General features: G+C 43.7%; 1 protein-coding gene across 2 annotated transcripts in view; it reads right to left on the bottom strand.

Annotated features, from left to right (window-relative positions):
- The window catches only part of VARS1 (valyl-tRNA synthetase 1), a 623,655-nt gene that overhangs the window by 431,603 nt on the left and 164,829 nt on the right, over positions 1–27,223 (bottom strand). For both annotated transcript variants that reach the window (XM_044083285.1, XM_044083286.1), the window contains one exon: positions 3,160–3,260. In XM_044083285.1, the coding sequence (XP_043939220.1) occupies positions 3,160–3,260 (101 nt within the window). The remainder of the gene's footprint in view (positions 1–3,159; positions 3,261–27,223) is intronic.

Genomic DNA, 27,223 nt, shown 5'->3' on the forward strand with positions numbered 1-27,223 from the left:
AAAAGCTGCTGTAACGTCAACATTTTGAACTTGGGAATGTCCAGATAAGTGTTGAGGATAGATAAGTCCAAAATTGGCCTCCACGTGTTCCCTTTCTTTGGTACTAGGAACAGGCGAGAATAAAATCCTAGGCCCACTTCTGGCATAGGGACCGGCTGAATGGCCCCTATTTGGAGTAACAGAGAAATTTGCTTGTGAGCCTCTATTCTTTGTTGAGGAGGAACGTCTGGCATGCCTTTGAAAGGAGGCAAGGTATGGAAATAAAACCTGTAACCTTGGTGTATGATATCCAATACCCATCTGTCTTGGGTAATTAAACTCCAATTTTCTTTGAAAAGTGCCAACCTTCCTCCCAAAGGTGCTGCCAGACGAGAAGGCTCTGGCAGCTGAAAAGGTAGGTCATTGGGTCTGTTTACGAAATGACTGACCCCTGCCCTCACCGAAGACTGTGCAAGAGAACTCCTGTTCTAGGCCTGAAAGAGCCCTGAGCTCTGCCCCTACCACGTCTAGATCTACCCCTAGACTGGGAATCATAAGAAGGATACGTCCACCCCTTAGTAGGCCAATTTCTACTAAACTTTGGAGGCTGAACCTGCAAAAATCTTTAACAGTCTGCATAGACTTAGCCTTGTCTTCCATTTTCTTTAAAACTGCCTCAACAGGAGAACCAAACAACACATCAGATTGTAAAGGAGCATCTAAAATCCTTGTTTTAACATGGTCAGATAAATTCTGATCCCTCAGCCAGGCGTGCCTGCGAAGAACTGACCCAGTGGCAGCCACCCTAGACGAGGCCTGTACAGCATCAAAACCACATTGCAGAGAATGCTTACCCACCTGTTCAGAAACATGTACTAAATCTTGTAACTCTTTACAATCAATACCTTCCGCCAGAGCATCAACCTTAGACTTCAATTGTGAAAGGAGATAGTTTTGGTATTTCAACATGTGGAACTGGCAATTCAAAGCCCTCATAGCTAGAGTGGAAGAAGTATAAACTTTCTCTTTATCTGTAGGAACCGGATTCTTGACAACAGAAGCCTTAACACCTTTAGGCCCCTGACTAACAGTTTCTGGGTCTGCCCTAGGACTCTTAAAAAGATACTTATGAGCTTCAGGCACCCTGTAATACCTATCCGGTTTAACAGGAGCAGGAGGCAAAGAATCAGGATTAAGAGAAGCCTCCGTAAAAACATCTTCCACCACATCCAAAACAGGAGGTATAGCCAAAGGCCTATGCTGGGGTAAAAACAAAAATTCCCTAAGCCTTTTCCTGGAATCAGAGAAGTCCTGACCTTCCCACTTAAAATGCTCCCTCATGGAATGAAGAGTTTCTGAAAAAGAAAAATCATCAGGAGGAGAAGCAGAAGGAGTAGAATCATCCACATCAGAATCAGAATAAGGAGAATACTCCTGCAAGTCTTCAGCCGAAGACTCTGAAACATCCAAAGCCTGCTCAAAACTCCCTAGCTCAGGCTCCACCCTAGGTCTCTTATCAGGAGGGGGCAAAGAACCCTAATCAAAGTAATCAAATCTTCTGCCATTTTAAGCATATGCTTCTTGGGCACAGTTCCTGAAGAACTAGGGTGACACCAACGAAGCTAAACCTGGCCTGCCTCTGGGAGAAGCCTTGGAAACAGAAGGAGAGGGCCTAACCACCCTAGGAAGGGAGGGAGTATAGTAACCTGAGAAGCCCCTTCAGCCTGACCTGCCTCCTGAGAGGCCACATCCTGCAATAACAAAGTCTCTCCCTGGGATCCCAAAGAAACCTCCGGTGGAACCACCGGCTCCACCGACACCTCTAAAGAACCGGCGTCCGCACGGACGGTTCTTCTAGCCTAGGCTTAACTGCTTTGTCCTTGCGCTTCGAAGAAGCGGCGCCTGAGCATCCGGCGGCATTTTATAATTGCACCGCTTCAAGACTAACCTGGCACAATCTAACCTTCTCTTTATAGTGCGCTTATTGAATCTAGCACAACAGCGACACCCAACAACGTCGTGCTCAGGCCCTAAACAAGGAATACACAAAGTATGATAGTCTCTATGCGGTATCTGTTTCCCACAAGAAATACAATTATTCACTTTTTCTGACATCCGGTAAACCACTGAGGCAAGAAAAAACTAAAATATTCCCCAACGGGGTACTTAGCCAACTTTGACTCGGTCTGAAACTCCGAAATCGAAAAATTTCAGAACGCCAACCGGCACTTGCAATGCTGCTTCTGCATCGGACCATGCGGCAAAAAAGACTGAGGATATGACGTCGGTCATGCGCATTTGTACCCTGACGTCCTGATGTCAGTCTAATGCGCCTTGACCGACGTCAGCCTTATACTTTGATATTCGGGCCGACTGAGGACAGCGGACTACCCAAGTGTAAGGACTGCAGCAATGTGAGATGAACATCCTGCACTGGCTATGAGAATCAGTTCACCAACCTTTTAACACATTCTCCACTGCTGGTTTCAAAGTGACAAAGGGCAAGGAAAGATGAAGTTCCCCTGGGAAAAAAAAAAAAAAAACGGAGGACTTCCCATGGGTAGATGTGGAAAGAAAGTGGCATGGGGTATCAAAAGGGTCAGATGAGAAACAGAAATGGACAAAAGCTCTGAAAACCAAAAATACATTTAAAAACAGTGACAGCCAGATGTTTTGACCTGTTCCAAAGGAACAAGCAAGGACTGTGCCAGACTATTTCTCCACAGTTGCTGTTTGCTCTGCTTAAAGGGACAAACTCAGAAGCGAGCATTAGCTATGATTAGTAAAAGACAACAAACATGACTGAGTTTGAAGAAGAAACGCTATACCAGCTTAAAATTAAGGTACGCTAGAAGGATGAAGTGAACAGAATATGGGGGACAGGACAGTTGCCTGCTTGAAAATTTATTTCAGACAGCATAGAGAATCAAAATATAATGCTACAGAAAGAAAGAAAGGTTTACTGGATGCCACACTGCCCACATTCACTGCAGTCAATTTTTGCCACAGAGCTACTGAGTACAATGCAACTGCTTCCAACCATTATGAAAAGGAGGTAAACATTCATGAGCTACAAGCTTACTTTCTAGCGCTTAAGTATCTTCCCCATTATGCTTACATACATAATCTAGTCTAACAAAAAATAAAATAAACAAGAGAAGCAGTAGCAAGCAGTCTCACCCCATACTCCGGTTTGAAGAAGCCCTGTTTTTCCCACCAGGGGTACCAGGCAGCCTCCACATACTGAGGACTGTAAGAATCTGGCATGGGGCCCGTAACATCTGAAAGACAGATTAAGCACTCCATTAGTGAACAAAATTCAAAGTTATGCAACATCTCTGAACCAACCATAAATATATAAAACACAGCCTTTTTACAGTCCCTATCACTACCACCATGAAATCCCTGTCCACTAGCAGGTCATTCACCAACATCTCAAGACATTGGCAGGAGAGCGAGAAGAGAGAGTTGGGACCTACATTCCAGCTGAGGCTGTCTGAATATTCCTAATTTCTTTCACTAGCTGGAAAGCATGGTGCAATGCCTGCTATACTGGAGTAGTATGGTAGTTTGCTTCTGCACACCTGCACTTCCCAAGGCACTGTGCACTCTGCAGTGGCAGCGTGCCTCAAGTCTCCAATAATGCAGGAGCTGTACTACCAGACCTTAGCCCAGTGGTGCCTCCTGTAGCAGACACCAACAACCACCTCCCACCCTCACCCAGGACAAGTGAGCCAGTGTCAGCTGCTTGTTCTCATCCCTCCTTAGGTGTGAAGCCACCAACACACAGAGCACTAACTGCAACACAGCTGTCCACCGCACAGTGTCAAAACATCAGTGCCACAGAGTCTAGTAAACAATTCCTTATTTTTTCAGATCAACTTAAGTATATTCATTTTTGTCCTTTTTTAGTAATCACAATTTATTACTAAAGTTTTGTGACACACTGTTCTAACAAAACACTTTTTTTTAAACAAGAATCACACAATAAATACCATAGGCTCTCCAAAAGATACTTAATATTGCTGCTTGTTAACACACTTCTTTCATACTTCAAAGACAAAACTGCATGAATCATTTTATACTGATAATCTTTTGCCAAAAAATCAATTACATCAAATTAGTCTCTGACGTTTTTTGATGCCACAAGACTGAAGATTTAGTCAGGGACACTAGTGGTTCAGTATGATATTTAACGTGCAAGAAAGGTATCATATCAAAGGTAGTATCAATACAGCAGTATAGCACAGCAACGTGGTTGTTCAGTTAATACACAAGTATATCAATTATTCTTAATTTGATTCTACTTTAGTACTGTAGAAATCAGTAGCCAAAATAAGAAGTTATGTACTCACCATAACGTTCCATCTGAGTGGGTAAACTTCATTTGTCTGCAACCTGTGGGATACGGATCCGATCGCTGATCAGAGCTAGCAACTTTTACAAAGCTTAGATCCAAGCTCCTAGCTCCTCCCCTTACCCACAATCCCCCGACAACTCTGACTGACCTCAGATCAAGTTTGCCCGGAACCACAATAGCAGGTAAGTAACTACCTTCTCCGAAAGGTACACCACAATAGAACATAAAACACCTCTGAAGGTCAGGGGGATGGAGGGGGGGGGGGGACGGTTGCAGACAAATGAAGTTTACCCACTCAGATGGATCGTTATGGTGAGTACATAACTTCTTAATCTGAAGTGGTTAACTTCATTTGGTCTGCAACCTGTGGGACAGAGTCCCCAGCTACCTAAACCTTGGGTGGCCTTCATGGAAGGATATTCCGGAGCACTGCGGAGCCAAAAGAAGTTCTCCCTCTGGAGATAATGTCCAGCTTACAATGATTGATAAAGGTATGAGATGAGGCCCAAGTGGCTGCTTAACAGATATCATCCAAGGAAACTCTGGATTTGAAGGCGGCTGATGTAGCCATGGACCGAGTTGAGTGGGCACGAACTCCCTGAGGTGCGGGCCTGCCGGAATTTTGATAAGACGTGATGATACACTGTGAAATCCATTTTGATAAGGTAACTTTCGAAACTGGTTTACCTAGATTAAATTTGGCAAAGGAGACGAACAACTGGTCGGATTGTCCATGACCAGATGTCCTATGAATGTAAAACCTAAGTTGTCTATGCATTTCCAAAGAATGCAATTTGTACTCCCCCCTTGTTCTGGTAGTTAGGAAAGAAGACCGGCAAATTGATAGATTGGTTAATATTCGTCTCAGAAACTACCTTCAGAAGGAATGAGGAATTGGTCCTGAGGTAAACCCTATCCTTGTGAAAGGCTAAGTATGGGGGTTTGACAGAAAGAGCGTGCAATTCAGATACCCTCCTAGCTGAAGTAATAGCCACTAGGAAGGCTGTTTTCCACGACAATTATTTGAAGTCTACAGACGCCGCCGGTTCGAAGGGCGGAGCCGTCAAGGCTTGTAATACCAAGGTCAAATCCCATGGAGGAACTGGTTCCTTTACTGGAGATCTAAGTAGAAAAGTGCCCTTTAGAAATGTTTTGCACAATTTTGTAGTAATCAAAGGCCCCATTTCACTACCTACGTGATAATGAGAGATAGCTGCTAATTGCACCTTCACCGTAGAACAGCTAGCTCCCTCATTAAAAAGTCCTGAAAGAAAATCCAGCACCGCAGACAAGGGGGCTGTAAAGGGATCCAAATTATGGCATTCTGCCCAGATAGAGAAACGCTTCCATTTACTACCGTAGACCTTCCTAGTAGAGGGCTTGTGCGCTGCTACTAGGATAGTTTTAACCGGAGATGAGATACCAGGAGTCCTAGCTACGAGTGGAACTGAGGCAGCCAAGCCGTAAGCTTGAGGTTGACCAGGTCAGGGACTGGGAGCCCCAGGGGGTGGGAAATCAGATCCGGGAGGGGATCTAGAATCCAGGGCGGATTCACTCGATGAGACCAGAGGTAAGGGAACAAAGCTTGGCAAGGCCAGAATGGGGCAATGAGGATCATCTTGCCCCCCAACTGACTGGCTTTCTGAATGAGTTTCAGCATCAGGGGAAGAGGAGGGTGGGCATAGAGAAGACCGGGTGGCCAAGCATGCACCAAAGCGTCCCTCGGGGCTTCCCCGGCAGGGGGAATGAGAGCGAAGTAATTGTTGCATTTCCTGTTTGAGAGTGATGCGAAGAGATTGCAACAGGGCTGCCCCTAGATGGCAAAAATTTGACTCGCTACTTGGGGATTGAGGGACCACTCATAAGGCGAAAGGATGGTGCGACTCAGTCTGTCCGCCAGGATGTTGGTCCGTCCCGGAATGTGCATTGCAATGAGAAAGCGGTTGGTGGAGATCGCCCATTCTCACACTCTCATGGCTTCTTGACAGAGTGGGTAAGACCTGGTTCCCCCTTGTTTGTTGATATACCATACCACAGACATACTGTCGGACTGGATCGCAATTGTTCCTGCAGGTAGAAGGCTCTCAAGTGCTTGCAACGACAACAGCACTGCCCTCATCTCTAGAACATTTATGTGCAATAAGGTCTCTAAATCTTTCCACGTGCTATGGACCCTCCTGCCCGAATAATGCCCCCCCACCCAAGACGAGAGGAGTCCGTGGTCACTGTGGCGAGAGGAGGGGCCATGGCAAAGGGGTGTCCCGCCTGGAGGTCCGGTGATTGAAGCCACCAAACAAGAGCCCTCTTGCAGGCCCTGCTGAGGGGAACGGGGTGATTCAAGGGGTACTGATGAAGGGACCATTGAACTTGTAGAGTCCACTGTAATATCCTCATGTTCAGACGCGCCATGGGAAGAAGATTGATTGCGGCTACCATGGAGCCTAGGGCCCTCAGGACCAATCCAGCCGGAGGTCTTGAAGATTGGAAGATGGCCTGCACATGTGCCCTCAGTGTGTGCAACCGGGAGTTAGGAAGACTAGCTGTCTGTGGGTGTCCAGTCTGGCCCCGATAAAATTATCACCCGAGTCGGGGTAAGAGAGGACTTGTCCGAGTTTATAGTGATCCCTAGTTGTGGAGCAAGGTTGAGGAAGTAGTCCCTGGCTAAGCACAGTAGATGCCTTGTCGGGGCGGTGAGGAGCCAGTAGTCCAGGTATGGAAAAACCTGCATTCCCTGGAGTCTCAGGTGGGCCACTATCACTGCTAATACTTTGGTGAACACCCTGGGGACTGAGGTGAGACCAAAGGGGAGGACCCTGAATTGGTAATGACTGGCTCCCAGCCGGAAGCGGAGAAACCTCCTGGATCGTTAGTCTATCAATATGTGGTAGTACGCATCCTTGAGGTCTATCGAGCACATCCAGTCGTTCTCCCGCAGGAGGGGGAGAATAGATTGAAGAGTGACCATCCGGAACTTTTCTTTGGTTACTGACAGGTTTAGTAGGGAAAGATAGAGGATGGGCCTTAGGTCCCCCGTCTTTTTTGGCACCAAAAAGAACCTGGAGTAGTAACCCGATCCGGACTGGCCTGGGGGGACGCACTGGATAGCTCCTTTCTAAAAGCGGACGAATTTCTGCAGCTGCTGCCTCCCTCTGGCTGGGTGGAACATCGGGGAGGTGTTGGGGGGTGTAGGGAATGTAAGAAAAGGGAATTTTGTATCCTCTGGATATGATACGAAGCACCCAGCGGTCTTCTGTAATGGACTCCCAAGCTGCCAGGTGCCTCGAGAAATGCCCCCCCGACTGCCTCCAGAGTGGAGCAGTCGGGCAACCCCTCAGGGCTGCTGCGTGGGCCGATCAGAGAAGGTTTCCCTGGACCCAAAGTTCTTCGGGCCCCCTCTGCCTCCAGGGTGGCGTCCACCCTGTCCTTCTCTGCCGCGGAAGGACTGGGAGCCCGGAGCGGACTGGGACTGTTGCGACTTTCGGAACCACATCTTCTTCTGTCCCTTTTGGTTCTTGGAGAAGGACCTCTGGGGAGCAGAGAAGCAGACTCCGACAGCAGACGTCTTCCCATCCTTTTCGATCTGGACCAAAGTCTCGCAAACTGTCTTGCCAAATAGGGCAGAACCATCGAAGGGGGCATTTGCAAAGGGTGCCTTGAAGGGTTCCGCAAAATCACAATGTCGGAGCCAGGCCTGGCGCCTCATAACTAGGCCTGCTCCGCTGGCTCTAGCGGCTCCCTCTGTAGCATGGGATAAAATCCGCATAGAGGTGTTGGATATAGACCTAAGAGAACACAACAATCCTTTTTTTGTCTACACTCCCTAAAGAGAACACAAGAATCCTTTTTTTGTCTACACTCCCTAAAGAGAACACAAGAATCCTTTTTTTGTCTACAAGCACTATAGCTACAGTGTTTCAAAAAGTTTTCTTTTCATTATCTAACCAATCAGTGCACAGAAACTGCTCAGATCGAGATTTAACTTTACACTTGATCATTTAAAATATTGGTGGATCTCCACTAACTTGTATATGTTGCATTAGCACACTGATTTTTGTATCATGCTTAGAGCCAGGACTGAGGAGACTCAAATCATCTAAAGATTCCATGGTATTTTCTCACAAAACTTGTGTCTGACTTGTATATTTGTAAAAGTGGTTAACAGTAAAGGAAAACCTTGTATGCATAAAGTGTAGAAGAGAAGGAGGAAAAAGTATTCAGAAATACAGTAATTGGGGAGGGGGAGCTCTTTCACATCTGAGACCTTGTGAAGTTAGCTGTCGAAGAACAACTGTCAAGGTAGTTTTACTTCCTAAAGGAAATAGTTCGCTGCAAGTCTTACAGTTGTAATATTTTTAAAATGTACTGATACATTTTGGAAATAACAGAAAGATTTTATGTAAACAAATTAATGGGTATGAACTAATCAATACAAATTAATGTAAGACATAGCTCATTTTGTTGTTCATTTTTTAATGGTAAAGTCTGACTGGTTATAGCTGCTTTTCAGCAGAGGCTCTGGGAGAAATGTAAAAACAAAATGACTTCAAAGACATTAGTAAAATCACAACATTGTAGAAAACTTAAATGTTAGAAATTTAAGGATAAGCATGAGGTGGAATAAATAATTGATACATAAAAAAGTATGTATAAATACATACTATTTGGTTACAGATGTCTAATTTCAACTTAAAAAGATCTCAAACAGAAATTTGAAATCAGTAAACCCTGTACAACAAATGAACAAATCAGAGTATGTAGAATATTGAACGTACAATCTGTTGTCAATTTTCATTCTGTCCTCATCTGATGGGTTCGGATCTGATCCCTCGTATTCAACTCAGCCATTCCTGGGGCTTGTGGCAACCAAAAACTCACTTCTCCCTTGCCCACAATGCACAAACCCCGGTTGCCTCAGATCTCGTTTGCCTCTTCAAGCAAAAGACGTGCTCATAGCATCATAGGAAGTTACTAGACTAATAGCCCTAGGGCCGTTACAAGCCTAGCCGAGTTCTGCCCTTGTTTCCACGATCAGTAGCTATTGCTCTGTCCAAGAGGGACACAAGTGGAACCCCTGTCTACCATCTCTCCTGCTTTCTTAAGATAAGTGATTTTTTTTGGTATTTCTCTTAAAAAATGTTTTTTTCATTTTTACCAATGTAAGTAATTTCTGTCAGCTCATTTTTCTATACATTTAATAATAATAAAAAAAACTTTTCTATTTTCAAACTTCTTTTTGTGTGGATTGTGATGGCAGATAAACCAGAAAGGTTTAAGAAGTGTTCTAAAGTGTGGGCATAAATTGCCGCTTTTCAATGCCCACACATTCTGTGTTGATTGCCTAGGCCCCCTGCATTTACAGGAAGACTGCTCCATATGCCATGGCTTCAACTCCCGCACATTAGTGGAGTGGAAGAGTAAACCTCCTCCTCCTCCTTTTGGAGAGGCTGTATCAGAGGGTTCATCCTTTAAATCTAAAAAATCTTCCACCTCCTCCGCTTCGGATTCATCAAGGAAGCAGTCTGCTAAGGAACTTGCCTCAACCCCGGATCAGAAAAAGTCAAAATTACAGGATCCAACTGTTCCTTCAGATCTTACCACGAAAAAAGTCTCCGATCTGACATTGCATTGGATCTGACAAGATCCGACAATCTAAATCTGACGGCCAAACTGTTATAAAGCTACTTTCCAGAACAAGGTACTCTCCTTCACTGGATCTGGTCCCTGATAAGAGTACCTTCTCCCTTTCTGGAACAGCCAAGGTCCCCATCTGTACACTCCACTCGTTCTACCAGGAGCCTTACAGAAAAAGATGTGGAGAGAGTGGCGAGGAAGATTATCTTGGCGTAGAGCCAGATTGGTTTTCCATCAGCTACTACTCCTCTAGGTCAGGAGGTTTGTTTATCTACAACTCTTCCTTACAGATTCCTCTGCTGACTCCTCCTGCTGCTTGAGAGAGTGTGGATCCAAGCCATCTAAATCCGTCTGGTTCAGATCCGAGGATTACCATATCCTCAGATCCAAAGTTTTCCCTGAGAACTGTGGTCCCATCGATCAAGAGAGCTCCTGAAGCTGAAGTCTGTCTGTCAGATCCAAGGTGCTCTACTAGTCTCCAAAACTTTTTGAGCCGTCTCTGCACCTTGGAGTCTTGGCACTGGACAGCTATGCTCTGGCTTCCACCTCGGGAGTTTTACCCTCAGAGTGGGGGGGGGGGTACTGTTCTTCCCCGATTTGATGTCCTCTCCTTTTCCAGGCCACTCTGCTTTTGAGGCTGCGAAGAGGGCATTTTCTGCCTCGGCAGTTGTGACGGAGCCATCCCACTCGGATCCTAAGTCTTCTACCATGATGTCTCAACACTCAGAGACACACTTAGGAGTACAGTTAATAATTTAATTATAAATATAAGTTTTAAAAGACTTGTTAATTGACTGTACTCCTGAGGATCACATGGCATGGAAGAGGGATATATAAAATGAGTGGAGTCATGAAAGTTTAACTTTTCCTTAGAAGTCCCTTGCATATGGGACGAAAGCACTTAATTTTGAAAGTTGTTTTTATGATTTTTTTGCTGTTTGTATTATTTTTAAATTTTGATCCATTGGATTAATTAAACTGCTGTGAAGTGTCCAGGTGGGTATTGTGGCATTTTTGTGTGGACTTTTTACTGGTTTGTCGTTTCCTGTCTTATTTGGCTGTAATTGTGGTTTGAGAGGCACTGTGAACACTGAAGGACACTCTCTTCTTCCCAATTATTTTTTTTTGGAGCCTAATACTGGGGTTGGAGAAGCCCAGAAGAGTGGATGGGAAACAGAAAATTTACCCTGGGGATCACTGCACTGGCTCTGCTGGACAGTGGCGCAGGGAACTGATGGCTCTGCTGGACAGAGGCACAGGGAACTAATCTAAGGGGGTGGTGAAAGCCAAAACATTCTGGCTAGGCTTATAAATGCCCTTGGGCAGATAGCCTAGTACTTACCTATGAACCTATGAGTGGCCATGCGAGTTGAGTACAACTGTTTGTCCTCGCCCAACATGGACTCCGGGGGAGATGCAGCGTATTCTTTAATAAGGTCTCGCTGCAGCCGAATCACATGTGCCATGTAGTTCAGGGACCTTACAGTGAAGGTCGCTGAACTAAAGACCCGCTTCCCGAGACAGTTCATAGAGCAAGACTCCTTGCTCATGGGATGGACAGAGGGACTCTCTTGGGCTAACTCCCTCTTGGTGGCTGCCGCCACCAACATGGCATCTACGGGGGGGTCCCTTGCTCCAATGGGATTTCTCTGCAGGGGGCTCAGGATCTTGTCAGGATGTTTGGGGACTGGCTCCACAGTGTCCGGCTCCTTCCGCACCCTAGTGGTGATAAGGTCCACTAAGGGGTCGGCCGGAGGGGACACCCAAGAGGTAGATGAGCCTGCTTCAAACACCTCCAGGAACACGGATTCGTCCGAGGAAGCCTTGGGGGCAGACCCCCCCCCTTATCCTAAGCATTTCCATGATGTCTCCGAAAGAGACATCCTTGGGGGGGTGACCTTGGGGAGCCTTCTCCCTCATCCAAATCCGTGTCTTCTGTCAAAGACTCGGGGGGAGTCCACGTGCCTCCTCTTACACTTCCGCTTGTGAGGAATATCCTCGGGGGTCTGTCCGAGGACGACTCACCAGCAACGTCTTGTTCTAGGGGAATGACCCGAGACGTCAAAGTAGGCTGTCCCTGTGGCCAGGCGACGGAAGACCTACCCAAACGAGAGGGAGTGTGGGATGGAACTGTAGCAGGGAGCGGGGGCCTGGATGCACTCAATAGAGCCCTCTCCACCACCTCGAAGGCCAAGGGAGAGCCACTCTCTGGGATCCAAGAGCCGACCCTCACTCGGACCCAACGGATGGATCGGAGCCGGCACCGAGACCATCGGATCCGAAAGGCCAGTGTGCTCCGACCTCAACGGAGCCGATGGCACACTAAACCCTCGGATCCGAAGCTCAGAGCACGGCTCCGAGAGCTCGGATCCAACAAGGACAGATCCAGTAAACTCGTAGGAAGAGTCGGAGCCGAAGTACCAGAAACTGTCGGCGCCGACCCACCCCCGGCTCCAACGCTGCCCGGCTCAGAGCACTCCGAACCCAGGAAGCGGGTCGGAGAAGGAGCTATCGGGGCAAAGAAGGGTGTTGAGCTCTCCCCCGGAGGGGGAGGGGGAGGAGGCAGGAGCACTCCCATCTGCATTTCGGCCTGGATGAACCTTCGCATCACCCGGTCCAAATCAGCTTCAGAAAGGCTACTCGTTGATCTCGACGAGGCCACCGAGGCTGGCCGGGAGTGCTACCTCGATGACCTTGACGGAGATTGGGTCTCCTCCTCCTCGGGTCCCGGTGAGAAGCATGGAGACCGGAGCTGAGAAGGAGACCTGGAAGCCGTGGAGAGAGTAGCCCGCTTAGCCGGGGGGGGGGGGCTGAAGCGGAGGCCTCCACCCACCGCTTGTGGTGCTTCTCCCTACGTTTTTCTTTCCTGGCCTCCCTCTCATCCAGCACCGAAGCGGGAGATAGTCCCGGCTCGGGGGAGGGAGGCAGGAGTGGCCGCAACTGAAGCCTGGGAGGAGGCCACAGAAGCACCGGAGGCCGAAGCCGAATCCGAGGGGGCAAAAGTCCCGCCAGGATCAGCTTAGACCTCCGGTCCTTCAGTGCCCTGGGGTTGAACACCGCACAGATAGTGCATCCAGAGGAAAGGTGTTCAACCCCAAGGCACTGGACGCACCGAGTGTGGCCATCCGCCAGGGAGAGCTTATGGCCACAGTCAGTGCACTTAGAAAAGATTGGTTTCGGGGCCTGAAACATTCTAAATAAAACACACTCGTTAGGCCCAAAACACGCCACACACAGAACTACTTACCAGCAAAGGGGAGGGAGGGTAAATTTAACTAAAAAGATTTAACTAAAAAGATTTAACTACAAGGATTTAACCAAAGGGAAACCTAACCACAACATACTTGTACACTGAAAAGTATAGAAAAAAAAATTTAAATTTCTCACAAACTCTACGAAGACCCTAAGAACCAGGAGCTCAAAACCTAGCTGCTGACCAGAAGTGCAGCAAACTAGATCTGAGGTCAGTCAGGGTTGGTAGGGGATTATGGGTAAGGGGAGGGGCTAGGAGCTCGGATCTAAGCTTTGTAAGAGTTGCCGGCTCTGATCCGAGATCGGATCCATATCCCACAGGTTGTAGACCAAATTAAGTTAACCACTTCAGATCCATTATTTTAGCCAAGGCTATATTGGACTAGTAACAGCAGTAATACCAAGGAAGGTGGGCAGAATATTTCAGACAGTGAGGGCTCAGTATGAGGAGGCTGCATCTTGCTCAGGAGGATCAGAGGGAAGAGACTCTGGCTTTTCACTTATCCTTACATCTGAATGTTTGTGTTATAAAGTGCAATACTGTAAACAGAGGCATCAGACTGTATACCCAAATACTTTGTCCCATTAATGGATCCATGCTAGCGTTTAAACTGGAAAATGAAATTCATGCATGTTATTTAATGGCCAGGTCTTTTTAGAATGTTTCATTTGCAATAGAGAAAACATCCAATTTTTTTTAGACTATTTTATTTTAAAGAACCTGGGTAAGGCGTTTTCCTCTAGGCAAGGTGCAAAATATGCACACCTGGGTAAGCTGAAATACAGCCGATCATCACTAAGGATATTTCTTACATAAGAGTCTACTTTAAATGAATGAATATGGGGGCAAGATGCAAACAATGAAAAGGAGGGGAAAAGCTATGCTTGGTGCTCCTGAGTAGAAGTTTGAATACAGTGAAGTGCATTTATATGCATTTAAAAATGCAGAAAGAATATATTTTGTCTACTTTAAAAGCATCACACTGCATCAAAAAATGGCCTCCAGTGCCCCAAAATCCTGCCCAATAAAGACTGCCTTGAAAGTACAGTTTATAAAAATCTTACCATAACAGTAGATGTCCTTCTCTTCACTGTTGCAGTATCTTACAAAGAAGGGATCTCCACCCAGGCCAGCCCAATGATCAGCCAGTATACAAAAGACTAATGATCTTGTATTTTCTGTACATCATATTTATACCCCCCACAAGGAATGCAGGGCATTAAAGGGACGTACAGACGCAAGTACCCAGAAATGAACTGCCCCAGAAGAGAACAATCCTCACAGGACAAAGGAGTCCATACACATCCAGAAGAAAAAAATGCAGAAGAAAAAGGGGACCCTCAGCTGAAAGGGAACCTAAAACAAAATCTAGAACAAACTGCAGGGGGTTGGAGGGAGGCAGGGAGTGACTACTGCAACAGTAAAGAGAACGACATCTACTGTTGGTAAGATTTTACACAACTGTACCATGTCTTATATCAAAGTTGCAGTATCCTAAAGAAAAGGGTGAGAAAAAACCTCAAGAAACAGAATGGGAGGTGGAAGGCTGAGATGAGCCCTCAACAAACCTACATAAAATGGCTTCAGCAAAATCTGCTCTGGCCCTAGAAACCATATCCAACTTATAGTATTTAATAAAGATGTGCATTGAAGACCAAGTAGTAGCTTCAAGGATGAAATTGGCATCCAATCCCTTGAAGAAGGCACCAGAAGAGGCAACAGCCCTAGTGTAATGAGCTCTAACAGAAGTAGACATATTTGCTATGAAAAGTATAACAAAAGGAAATTGCCTTACATAGCCAGGAGAAAATGGTTTGCTTAGATACAGCCAAACCCAACACCCTGGGATGAAGGGAAACGCTGATCAAAATTACTAATAGTCTTAGTTTTATCCAAAGAGTACCCAAGCTGTCTGCAAATATAAGGTATGCAGGACCCTCAAATGAGGATTCAAGGGCAGACAAGCAGAAATGGCAGAAAAATGGGCCTTCAAAGAATAGGCCAGGTCAGAATGGAGCAACTAGCAATACTGCCATCTGAACTGGTGGCAAAGAAGTTTTCAGTAGCTGTGTCCAAACATCTCTTTCATGCCCTATGGACTGTGCAGGGAATATAAATGGATGTACAGTGCATACAAGATTAGGTTTTTGTATACTGGCTGAGTGTTGGGCTGCCCTGGATAGGAGATCCCTCCTGTTTGGGATACTGCAACAGTCCAGAAGTCATCCATCCCCCTTCAACTTGTATGTTATAGGAGATCAGTAAGAAATCATCAACTCTTCTGTCAAAGTTATGAAGAGAATAAAGCAGAAGATTTTAGTTTTAAATTTTATGTGGAGAATTTTTTTTTAGTCCGGTCTGAGGCTGTGCCCTTAAACAGCACTCCCTTAGGCCTTATAAAGTCTCTCTAGATTTACAAAAAACATGCTGCTATTGCAATTGTTATTAACATCTTAAGATCTATGTTACACTTATTTAGTTTCAAGTCTTGTGACTCCATTTGTCTCAATGGACTAGAGGCCCTGTGCTGGCAGGCTTCTACAGAATCACATCCATAAGCAATACAACATAGTTAATAAATCACACAAAATATCAAAAAGCATGTCATTACAAGTGCCATTACATATTGTGCAAAAATAATCTTTCCATCAGTACAGATCATAATGTAAGCCAGAAGACATCTAAATGTACACAATCGTAACACCAGTGATGACAATTCTTAACAAAACATGACAATTTTTGTTTGATGTATAGGTCTGCATACATATACTAGGCAGACTGATATTAACAAAGTCTCTTATTAGGACACCTGACTTTTTGTTTCAAGTACTAATTCATAATCATTTGGTGCTATTTACAGCATTTTGTTTAGTCTGATTAAGATATGACAATTTGCAGACAGATTTTGTCTTAGTCCCTCGTATTCAATATACTTACTAATCCACAGAAGCAGCCATGTGTTTTTTTTTTTTTTTTTTTTTTTTTTAATTCTGCAAGATCTCTTAAATGCATCTCACTTATTCTGCAATACAGACACAGCCAAGTGCTCACTCATTCTAGGATATTCTATAAAAGAAAGGATTCTACAGAGTTTCTGACATCAGGCTAAGGTAAAGCTGCAATCCCATTCTCTTTCAATCTTGGCTCAAAAATGCCATTCTGCTTATCTGAAAACTTCCATCAAGACTTGTAATAACATAGCATACAATAACAATGAAAGACAGCATCAGTCTTTCTACCAGATCCTATTTTATAACTAGCATTCATCCTCTGTTTACTAATACTACCTTCTACCAATTATACCAAAGTATTACTGTCTTAGTTTTTACCACCATTTTAAACAAGGCATTCCATGGCTCTACAACGTTCTCCATGAAGGAATTCTTTCTGCTTAAAAATCTCCATCAGTCTCCCTTTCTTTAAAGCATTTACCACTTCTATTTTACCCTTACTCATCCATTTCATAGCATCACTATTCATTTCTTCATCCATAAAAGAAATTTATTTCAACCAACATTGATTCATTACAAACCTGACTACCAATCCTCATCAACCTCCTCTGAACCCTGTAACAATCTCTACTGCCCTTCCCCAATAAGGCCTCCAAAACTGTAAAGAATGCTATAACTGAAATCTAAACACCACGAAAGAAAGGAAATTGACACTATTCATTAATAAAATTAACTTATATTACGATAACGAATTTGGAGATGTTTTAACAATCATACTCAAACTTGTTTTCAGAGAAAACGTTGGTGTAATCAAGTATTTAGATGTGTTTACATGTGACTAGAACTGCACATCAGACTCATGCTTTCAAACAATGTCTGGTTTCCAAACGCATTGCCTAACACTTATTAAAATCAAGTTGCAACCTTGATGTACAACCACAGCTGTGTAAAATCTTACCATAACTGATGTTCTTCTTTTCACGGTTGCAGTATTCATAACTTAAGGGATATCCTGCCACGGATAGCCCAACATCTGGCCAGTATACCAAAGCCTTTAAGTACTTATAGGTGTTGCATGCCACACATGCTCCCCATGCAAGGTGTAGGGCATAAAAGGTGATGTATGGACACACACACAAAACTGGAAAAGCCCCAGGAAGAACAGAATGTCCCTAGGGATAATGAAAAACGTGCATACAGAAGGATAAAAGCTCTAAGCCAGAAGGCAAGAAAGAAAAGACTCGAGTGTAGACTGCAGGAGGGAGGGAGCGAGCAAATATTGCAACAGTGAAGAGAAGGACATCTACTGTTATGGTAAGATTTTACACAACTGTACTGTCCCTCATCAAGTCAGGATAAAACAAGCTAGCATTCTGGGTTCTTGTTTAAGCAGCTTTATTGTATGCAAACACATCATAAACAAGGTTAAATAACTAGCTTAACAGATTAGCTATCATGCACATAGATGTTAACATGCTGGCTGCACCTTCAAAATGGCACTGAAGCTAAAACGTGCTTGATATTTATATGCAAACACAGATCTTGCAAATGCTTCTTAAAGATACAACACACCTGTTATTCTACATGTACTATGTCCTGCCATATCCCTGTTGCAGTATTCATAACCTAAGGGCAAGTACAAAAGCTCAAGAGGAAGCCTAGGAGGACGGCACAGAAGAGCCTTCTGGAAACCTATGCAGGACAGCCCTGATAAAGTCAGCTCTGGCCCTGAAAATAACATCCAACTTGTAATGCTTACTGTAATCACGAACAGATGGCCGAATAGCAGCCTTGAGGATGAAACTGGTATTTAGTCCCTTGAAAAAAGCATCAGCAGAAGCAACAGCCCTGGAAGAATGAGCCTTAACTGATAAGAAGAGACACTTACCATAAAAAATAATAAAAAGAAATGGACTTCGAAATCCAGAAAGAGAAGGCTTGCTTAGAGATATCCAAACCAAAGACCTGGGATGAAAAGAAAAAAAGCTACTCAGATCTGTGAATAACTTAGTTTTATCCCAATAACATCTGAGCTGTCTATGCAAATCCAAAGTGTAAAGAACTTTCTTAGGAAGAAAGGAAAGCAGATGAAGAATGACTAAGGGACAACTCATTGACCACCTTGGGCATAAAAGAAGGATTAGTATGAAGAAACACCCTGCCTCTGTGGAAAACTAAGAAAGGAGGAACAGCCACGACAGCCTGAAGACACTCTTGGCTGAAGTGAGAGCTGAATGAAAGAACAGTCTTCAAAGTAGAATGTTTTAAGGAAACTGAAGTAGCAGGCTCAGAAGGAGCTTGAGTCAATTTTTCAAGCACAAAACTGAGATCCCAAGAAGGTGAACCAGACTTCCTGGGAGGCCTGATATGAGGGATGCCCTTAAGAAACTGCTTGACCCCAAATCTAGGGGCCAAAAGAGGAGTCAAGGGCAGACCAGCAGAAATTAATGACAGGTGAGTTTTAACTGAGGAATATACTAAACCAACATGGAGCAGATCATACAAATAAGAGAACGAGAAGAAACTCCACAGACAAGGGAGCCTAATGGCAAGAAAGCCAACAAACAGAAAATGTTATCCATTTTCACATATACCATTTCCTGGCCTCCTGCAGGACCTGAAGCACGTACTCATAAAAGAAGTGCTTAAAAGGGATCAAAACCCTATCACCCAGTGTCACTTGAAGAGTGGACAAGTGAGGACAGATAACAGACCCCTTGTCTTGTGAGAAAGAAGGGAGAAGCAATGTTGTCTAGGCCAAAAGTGAGTCCCCTAGCAAGATTTTGGGAGAGTTTTGCCTGCTCTTGTGCTAACACAGGAACAGAAGGGAAGGCACACAGAAACCTTCCCTTCCAAGGAAAAGGCAGTGTTCACTTTCCAAGCCAGAGGGATTTCGACTCTGGAACACAACAGAGGAAGTTCTCTTTAGAGGAGAGACAAAAAGATTTACCTGTGGAATACTCCACCAATGGACAATGCCCAGAAACGCATCTCTGTGAAGCATCCATTCGTGAGCTTTTGTGCTGGATCTGCTAAGAGTTGGCTACTGGAATGTGCTCTGAGGGAATGTAAAGAGCTCCAAGAGTCACTTGATACTGGACAGCTAGATCCCAGACCTGAACAGCTAGTCTGCAAAGAAGACAGGACGTTGTACCCCCCCCCCCCTTGCTTGTTGATATACCACATCACTGTGGTACGGTCTGTGAAAATTTTGAGAAGCCTGGAATGCGAGTGAAAAAACTGAAAATCTAGAAGCAAAGCCCTCATCGCCCTTATATTGACATGGTCTGACTTCTGATGAAGAGGCCAGAATCCCTGAAAACTTGACAGCACCGAAGGAGGCCCCCTTACCAATGTCTAAGAGGGATATTTAAAGTGTCCTTGAGATGGGACTGGAGCATGGAAAGGAAGCCCCAAGTTGAAAGAAAGTTGACAAATCCATCACTGTAGCTCGAGCTTGAAGCAAGTAAGGAATGGTACTGGAAAAATCCAGGGAGTGTCAATGTTGGAGCCACACTAAGTTGAGATACTACTGAAGCTTTCTCATGTAGAGCTTAGCTAGAGGGAGCATGGGAATGGGGGAGGCCATGAACCTGCGGACCTTGAAAAATTCCCAGGCCATCAGTGAAGCCAGAGGAAGATGAGACTTGAAAAAAGCAGTAAGAAACAGGGCCTTGGGGGCAGACAGACAAGTCATCATGAGGATGGTCTGAAACCTGCAACTGAGGAAAATATGATCCTAGGAAAGTGTGGATTTCTAGAGGTTTATAGTGAAATGCAGACTGACAGAAAAACAGCAAATTGCAGATCATGAAGCAGAGCAACAGAGGTGAAAGCTTGAATGAACAGATCATCCATATAGTGAAAGATCGGAATTCCTCTCATCCTGCAAAAGGCAATGACAGGAGCGAGACATTTGGTGAATACCCCTGGGGCAGTAGAAAACCAAAGGGGCAAAGCAGAAAACTGAAAATGCAAGGAAGAAACAGAGGAACTTACATTTCCTGAAAAGGGAGTGGATGGGGATATGAAGCGAGGTGTCTGAGATCCAGAGAGAGGGAGTGGATGGGGATATGAAGCGAGGTGTCTGAGATCCAGAGAGACCAGAAAGACCCAGGGTAGTAGAAGGGAGAATAGAGTCTGAAAAGAATATTAGAAAAGAAGGAATCTTGAGAAATGAGTAGAGATGGGAAGGATCCATAATTGGTCTCCAAGTGCCCTCCTTTCTGGGAACCAAAAACATTCTGGAATAAAAAAAAAAAAAAAAAACTCCCTTCCTGGGCAGGGGGCTCTGCCTGAATGGTGCCCTGGATCAACAGAGAATGCAGCATCTCTTTGAAAAGAGGAAGTTGTTCCAGAGTAGGACGGATGCCCAAGAAGACTGGAAGGCATTTCCAAACCATGAAATATCCATGGCAAATAATGGAAAGAACCCAAGAGTCTGTTGCGATTTTCAACCAATTTGGAATAGAGAAAGATGGAGAAATAAGGGAACGTGGCTGAGGGAAAGGGGAAGCAAACTGCCGAACAGAACCCAGATTATCCTAAAATGCAAGTTTCTGGGAGGTAGGGGTTTGACCGGACTTAGCAGGAGGCACACATCTAGAACCATTTTTTCCCTTAGATGGAGGATGAGACTGCCTACAAACAAAAGCAGATTTAGATGGACAATTCCTCTGAAACTTAGGAATAAGATTATGTTTCATCTCCTGCAAGGCTTAACCCTTATCCTGGGGGGGACCTAAAGTTCAGCAGCAGCAGCAGTACCAGAAACATGTTTAACTAAAGGAGCATCCATCAGTTTGGCCTTATCAACATCAAGCAAAGCCTGAAGATGAAGCCAAGAGTAACGCCTCATAACAAAACCAAAGGCAGCAGCCCTGGTGGGGCCATCAGTTGCATCACAGATGCATTTGATAGAACGACAAGCAACTTAAGAGGTAGGGACCAAAAGGGAAAGGGCAGAAGCCTTCCCCATGTCAGGAAAGTCAGAAACCACTTTGGAAACCTGAGTAAGGACTGCCAAGGCATAGTCATAGGATTCTGACAGTTGATGGCCTGAAAGGTGGAAGCACTGCAAACTTTTTTGCCAGCCTCTCCATAGCCCTGCTATCCTTATCTGAAGGGAGAAACTTGGTAGACTGCAACAACTGAGAAGGCTTGTAAAACGAGACAGACAATATGGAAGGATCAGCAGAAGGAGATTTACAAAGAAATTTACATTTGTCAGGCACCTTGTAAAATCTATCCGGTTTCTTGAGTGCAGTGGGCTGTGAATCAAAAGCCACAAAAGCTGCTGAAAAAATATCTAGGATGGCAGCCAGGGCAGGAAGAACAGCTGATGGTAACAGACTCCATCTGGAGGAGCTTGTAATATATTTTCTGAATGTCAGACACAAGAGCAATCCCCCCCTTAAAAGCTCATCATGTGGGCAAAATTATCCCCAAAGGAGAGTTCCTCCAAAAAAGAATCTGGATTAATTGAATCCTCTTCCTCTGAACCATGGTCCAAAGGGGAAGGAATTTAGGAAGCCAGGGATTCTTCCTCAAAATCCAGGTCCTTATCTGAACAGTCTAGTTCCCCTAGATCTGTTAATGGGAGTGGAAGACCAGAGAGGGGCAGGCACAGACTCCCCTTGATGAAGCTTTAAAGCCATTAAAGTATTAAATAACCCCCAAGTAAAATATTGCCATTCATGTTGGGGCTCTTTAACTACAGGGGAAATGTGCTTTGTTTTCCATTTGTTTTCCTGCGGGATGTCCGTATGAAACACCCTCGTACGATCAAACCCCTGGTGACATTCAATAAGCATAGTAGGGTTCTCCTCTCTAAAAACCCCTCCCCCCACAGATATAATGAGCAGAGGTTTCCCCTACAACAGCAGGAACAGATGTTTGCAAAGCATTTGAGAACATGCAAGAAGTCGGAACCATACCAGTCTCCAATGGGATCGCGGCAGAGGAATCTGAGGCAACCACCGGACGATCCTCTGGGCTTTTACTAGCCTCAAGAAAGATGTTCAAGGGAGGCTGGACAGCAGTTGTATCACACCAACGTTTTTTTTGACCTTTTTCTTGGCAGACAGTTGACCCTTGGGATGGGATGATTCTGCCATACTATCTTAAGCCAACAGCTTAAGATGCTACTTTTCAAGGTAAACAGAGGAGAGGCAGCTATGTATGGGTCTTAGGGACAAAAAGTATATGGTTGTGGAAAGCAAACCAAGACACTGGTCATGATGGTCTTTATGGGGGATCTGCCTCCCACACTGACATTTTCCTTTTCTGGAAGACATGAACCCAAAAGCACTAAAAAAAAAAAAAATTAAAGAAGAAATCCCAATGGAGCACTTACCTGAAACATGGATTGATAACCAGCACAGCAGGACATTCATACTGACGTTCAACAATGGCATTCGGACTGGTAGCACAGAAGTTCCAAGTGTGAGTGTCTGCATGTCACCTTTATGCTCTATGCCTTGCACAATGCCTTCAAATAATAAATAATTTGGTATACTGGTCGAATATTAGTCTAACCTCTGCAGAATATCCCTTAGGTTATGAACACAGCAAAAATGATATGGAAGGACATTTCCTTAACTCTAATAATGCAGTGCTAAAGAACAACTTGCAAATAATTCATTGTAACTTTTAGTTTTCATTCCAAAATTAAAAACAGGAACTTCATCAGAACTTCTCGCAGATCTAAAAATGTTCCAGTTTCTAAGACAGTCTCATACTCCTTTGCTGTCAACCAAAACATTGGTAATGAACAATTTTCTCTCTTTGTGGTCAAAACTGTTCAATCTAGAAACAACTCCCAATTGCTCTTGTTCAACATTACTATTAAAGTCTCGTACTTACATTTTTAGATCTGGCAAAGTTTACTTTACCAATTGGGTGAAAAAACATGTATTGTTTATAGGAAAGGCATCACTTTAAGAACATGCTAAGTGACAATATATCCAACAACCATAGCTTGGGCATGTTTAAGTGTGGCCATTGTTCTCAATGCAAATTAGTCAAAAGGACCAATAGTTTCACCATCAGGGGTGAATGTTTTAAAATAAATGGTCATTATTCGTGTGATAGTAAACATGCAATATATCTGGCCAGTTGTGAATTGTGTCCTGCATTCTGTATAGGAATGACAAGCAGAAAATTTAGGAATGGATAAGCATATGGGGATATCAGAAATTTAAATAAATAATGCATTTTACATGCAATTAGCACTTCTAAGATCACAAAATCATTTTTGTGATTATTGAATCAGTGGTTAATGTTGCAAGGGGATGTATATTAGATGAACATTCGAACAAACATTAGCTGGAATGGCAACAGATATAATGTAACAAGTTCTCCAGGTTTAAAAGACAGTATGTCTATTAATTTCATTTTAAAGTTGAAGCATTTTAATGTGCAATTTTTATTGTGATGAAATTACTGATGCACTTGATCACTTGTCTTTGGGTGTTTTTGAACACATGATTTTTGAATTGTTACTTTAAAGTGGTTACTTTAAAGTGGTTTGGATAAGAGGAAATTGGTTCTGATGAAGTTTTTGTTTTTAATTATGGAATGAAAGCATTAATTAATAAAATTTATTGTAATGTTTATCTGCAAGTCATTCTTTAGCACTACAGGTTGGTCATTAGTTTGAAACGAGTCTAGCCTGTGTTCAAATATGTCTTTACCTCTGGGTGCTGTTGGGAATGACCAAGAAAATTACAGTCAAGAGTGCTTCAATATTATGGGCAATTTGACTATTACTCAAACAAGTTAGCCAGGATTCAAGCAGAGTCTGTGCCGCTTAGTAGAGACAGTCTTTGTCTTCCATTAACTCAACCTACCCCGGAATGTGTCAATCGATCTAGTAATAGGACAAATCGATTCTGTGCCTTGGAAAGCGAACCAATTTGAGTTTGGAACTCACAGTAGAACAGATAACAGTAACCATTATAGGGTGGTATTAGAGAGCAATTAAGTACTTTTGAAAAGAAGCTTTTAAGCTTTAAGAAACTGCAGCTGGAACATAGTTACCTGCTAAAGAATTTAGAAAATAATGTGGTCTTAAGAAGGGATTTTTTTACCGAAAGCGCTTATCCACCATGAACCTTGTACGCTACTTGGATTTTTATCTGTTTGTATTAAAGAATTTGGCTTTTAACATAATGCGTTTGTCTCTTGACAGCCTTGGTGGTACGTCTCTGCACTCAATTGAGACTGGTTTACCCACCTTCCATGGCCAACAAATTAGAAATGAGGAGAATGGGGCATGATACTCTGAGTGAACAGACCAATGCCCGATTTCAAGAGGCGGTCCCTTTAGAGTTAAGGAGGTCCAAGAGAGTGAGGAGCAGGAATCAACAATACATGATGAATGGACAACATTACAGCAATGACATGTACACCCGACGAGGGGCGAAGCCGAAGAGGAGGTATTCCAATTGAAATAAATTCATGAAGCAATGACTTGTAATCTCCCAAATGGTCTGAAAAATTAATCATCAAGGTGCTGCTTACTGTGATGGATCCAAAGTCTTCTTAAGACACTTAAGGTCTTGCTGGCTGGATTCTGCTGAAATCAAAGTCTAGTTATAATTGCATTCACAGTCTGTTGCCCACAGAAACTTGCAGAATATGCACTGATGCAGCACCAAACTGTCACTTTAAAAGCAGTAATTAACAAACCACACATACTACTGTTGCAGCTTTAGTTACACTGCATCACTTTACTTCTCGATCAGCATAAAAGATAACTTTCCTGTACAAAATACCTCGCCTAACAATTTCATTTGCTATAGTCTCTTTATAGTGGTTTTGCCTCTTGTTTTCTCCTTGGTATTCTATTTTGGTCTTTGTATGAAAACATCTGTTTGCTGGGGTTTGCAGAAAAATATGTTTTCATCCTGTAGAGAAATAATTCTGATATTGTCTTTATCCATTTAAACTTCCTTGCTTAACAGTGTCATATGATAGAAACATGTACAGATTGTTTTCCTGTTGTCCATTCTAAGGAAGCAGGTTAGCTTTCTTACTGACAATGTGAAATGCATACACATTCTGTTTTTTTACATGTTTACTGTCTGTAAGAGGTCAGCTTTCTTGCTGACAATGTAAAATGCACACATTCTTGCTGATTTAGCAGGAAAACATGTCCATTAAGCAAATTCCTTATTTTTCAAGCCACAGTCATTTAGTATGAATGCTAATCACATATTACTAAACTCTACATTTAAGCAAGCTTTATACCTTATTTATTTTGCATATTTGTAACAGAATTACTTTCAACCTTAATACATTGTTGAGCATACTCTTACCTGGTCATTTGGATAACAGGGAAGACAAATTAGTCCAAAATACATGAAAGGATTTCACGCTTTACAATTTTTCTGCCAAAAATATCACCACTGCACATGCAGATTTTGTCCAAAGGTTTAACTTATGTTCCAGCTAAAAGAGCAAGGTTAGTGGATACTTTAAATGACTTGAGACTTACCACCTGTAAACTCAATTTAGCCTTATAGTTCAAGGATGATACTATATTTATCAACCAAAGGTGTTTGAGTACACTAAGTCAATTCAATCCTCCTATGAACAATAATATTCACATTTTTTAAATATGTGACTGAAATCAGGGACACACTAAACCAGAGTAGCAAAGCAAACTATTACAATTTAACTAACAGCGAACAATGCGCGTTTAATGATGTATGAAAAGATACAACTTTAAGAATCATGAAACCTGATAAAGGGAGCAGGCTTGTAATCATGGATCAGATCAGGAAGTTCATTTCACCTTTGGATAACACAATTAACGTGGACTTGCACATCAGGGGACCTTGTGCACCTACAATGATGTAAAATTCTGTGGCAAAGCTTCTGGCAGGGACATCTCGTACACCATACAATATTTACCTTACACTTGTGCTGGCAAAATGTTGCCGCAAGATCTAACATTTCTGCATTTACTTTCGAAGCACTACACAGTCTGAGTCTAACTTAAAGGAGTTGATGCCACCCTATTCTCTAGCTTTGTCATTGGGCTGCTATGCAAGGAAAACCACCAAGGTGGTCACAACTCTGACAGAATCTACCTTGGTAAGAGGCTTGCATCCCTCTGTAAAATAGCAAAACATATATTTCACGAAAGGGTGATTTTGGATACATCTTTCCCTTATTTAGGAAGTAAATGAAAAAACTGGTTCTTGTTTCTTTCGATGTTAAAAGCCTTGGAAACTGGTGCAGGTCCATACACTGCAGTAAGCACTCTCCCCATTTTATTAGGGAAACACTAGAATGTGAGTGACATGAAATGAGGTTAGTCTCAGTAGGCGCTTTCAGCAGGAAAAAAGGGTTGGTGTGAAGCATGACAAATACATGAAGAGAGACATGGAGGAGCTCTTGGATCTTGTAGCCCAGGCAGGTATGACCCTAGCCTGAGTAGCATACTTCCGTTGCCTAGAATGATACCACAGTACAAGCAAAAAATGATGGACCTCAACAACTGGCTAAGTTTCCGGTGTCAAAGGAGATCCAATATCAGTCTGCCTGGGATGACATGATCGACAGACTTCAATGCTTTGCCAGAGATGGCCTGCATCTGTCACCCCTGGGATTCTGGATATTGACGAAGGCTCTTGCCACCCCTACAGTGCCTTTTTTAGGCAATGCCCTGTAGACAAAATTACCACCATAACTGCTGCAAACAAACGTAACCAGAGGGTAATGTTACTCAACGCTAGAAGCCCAAAGCTCAAAATGCACTCGCTCAAGTCACTCCTAAAACTGGAGAACATCGACCTCTGTGCAGTACCACAGACCTAGTTCAAGGCTCCAGAGAGCACCCCCAGCACTTCCAGACTACACAGCACATCACACCTTCCGACCCACAAACCTGGACCGAAGCCCCAAAGGAGGTGGCGTTATCCATCTTCATAAAGGACACACACCTCCAGACTGGTTACCCAAAATAATGCATCAGAGATGCTACAGATACAACTAACACTGGATAAAATGGCAATCCAGGTTATAGCCTGTTCTAGATCC

This window comes from Protopterus annectens, chromosome 9.part0 (assembly GCF_019279795.1).
Source record: "Protopterus annectens isolate FY-2018-M chromosome 9.part0, PAN1.0, whole genome shotgun sequence".
Taxonomy (NCBI): domain Eukaryota; kingdom Metazoa; phylum Chordata; order Ceratodontiformes; family Protopteridae; genus Protopterus; species Protopterus annectens.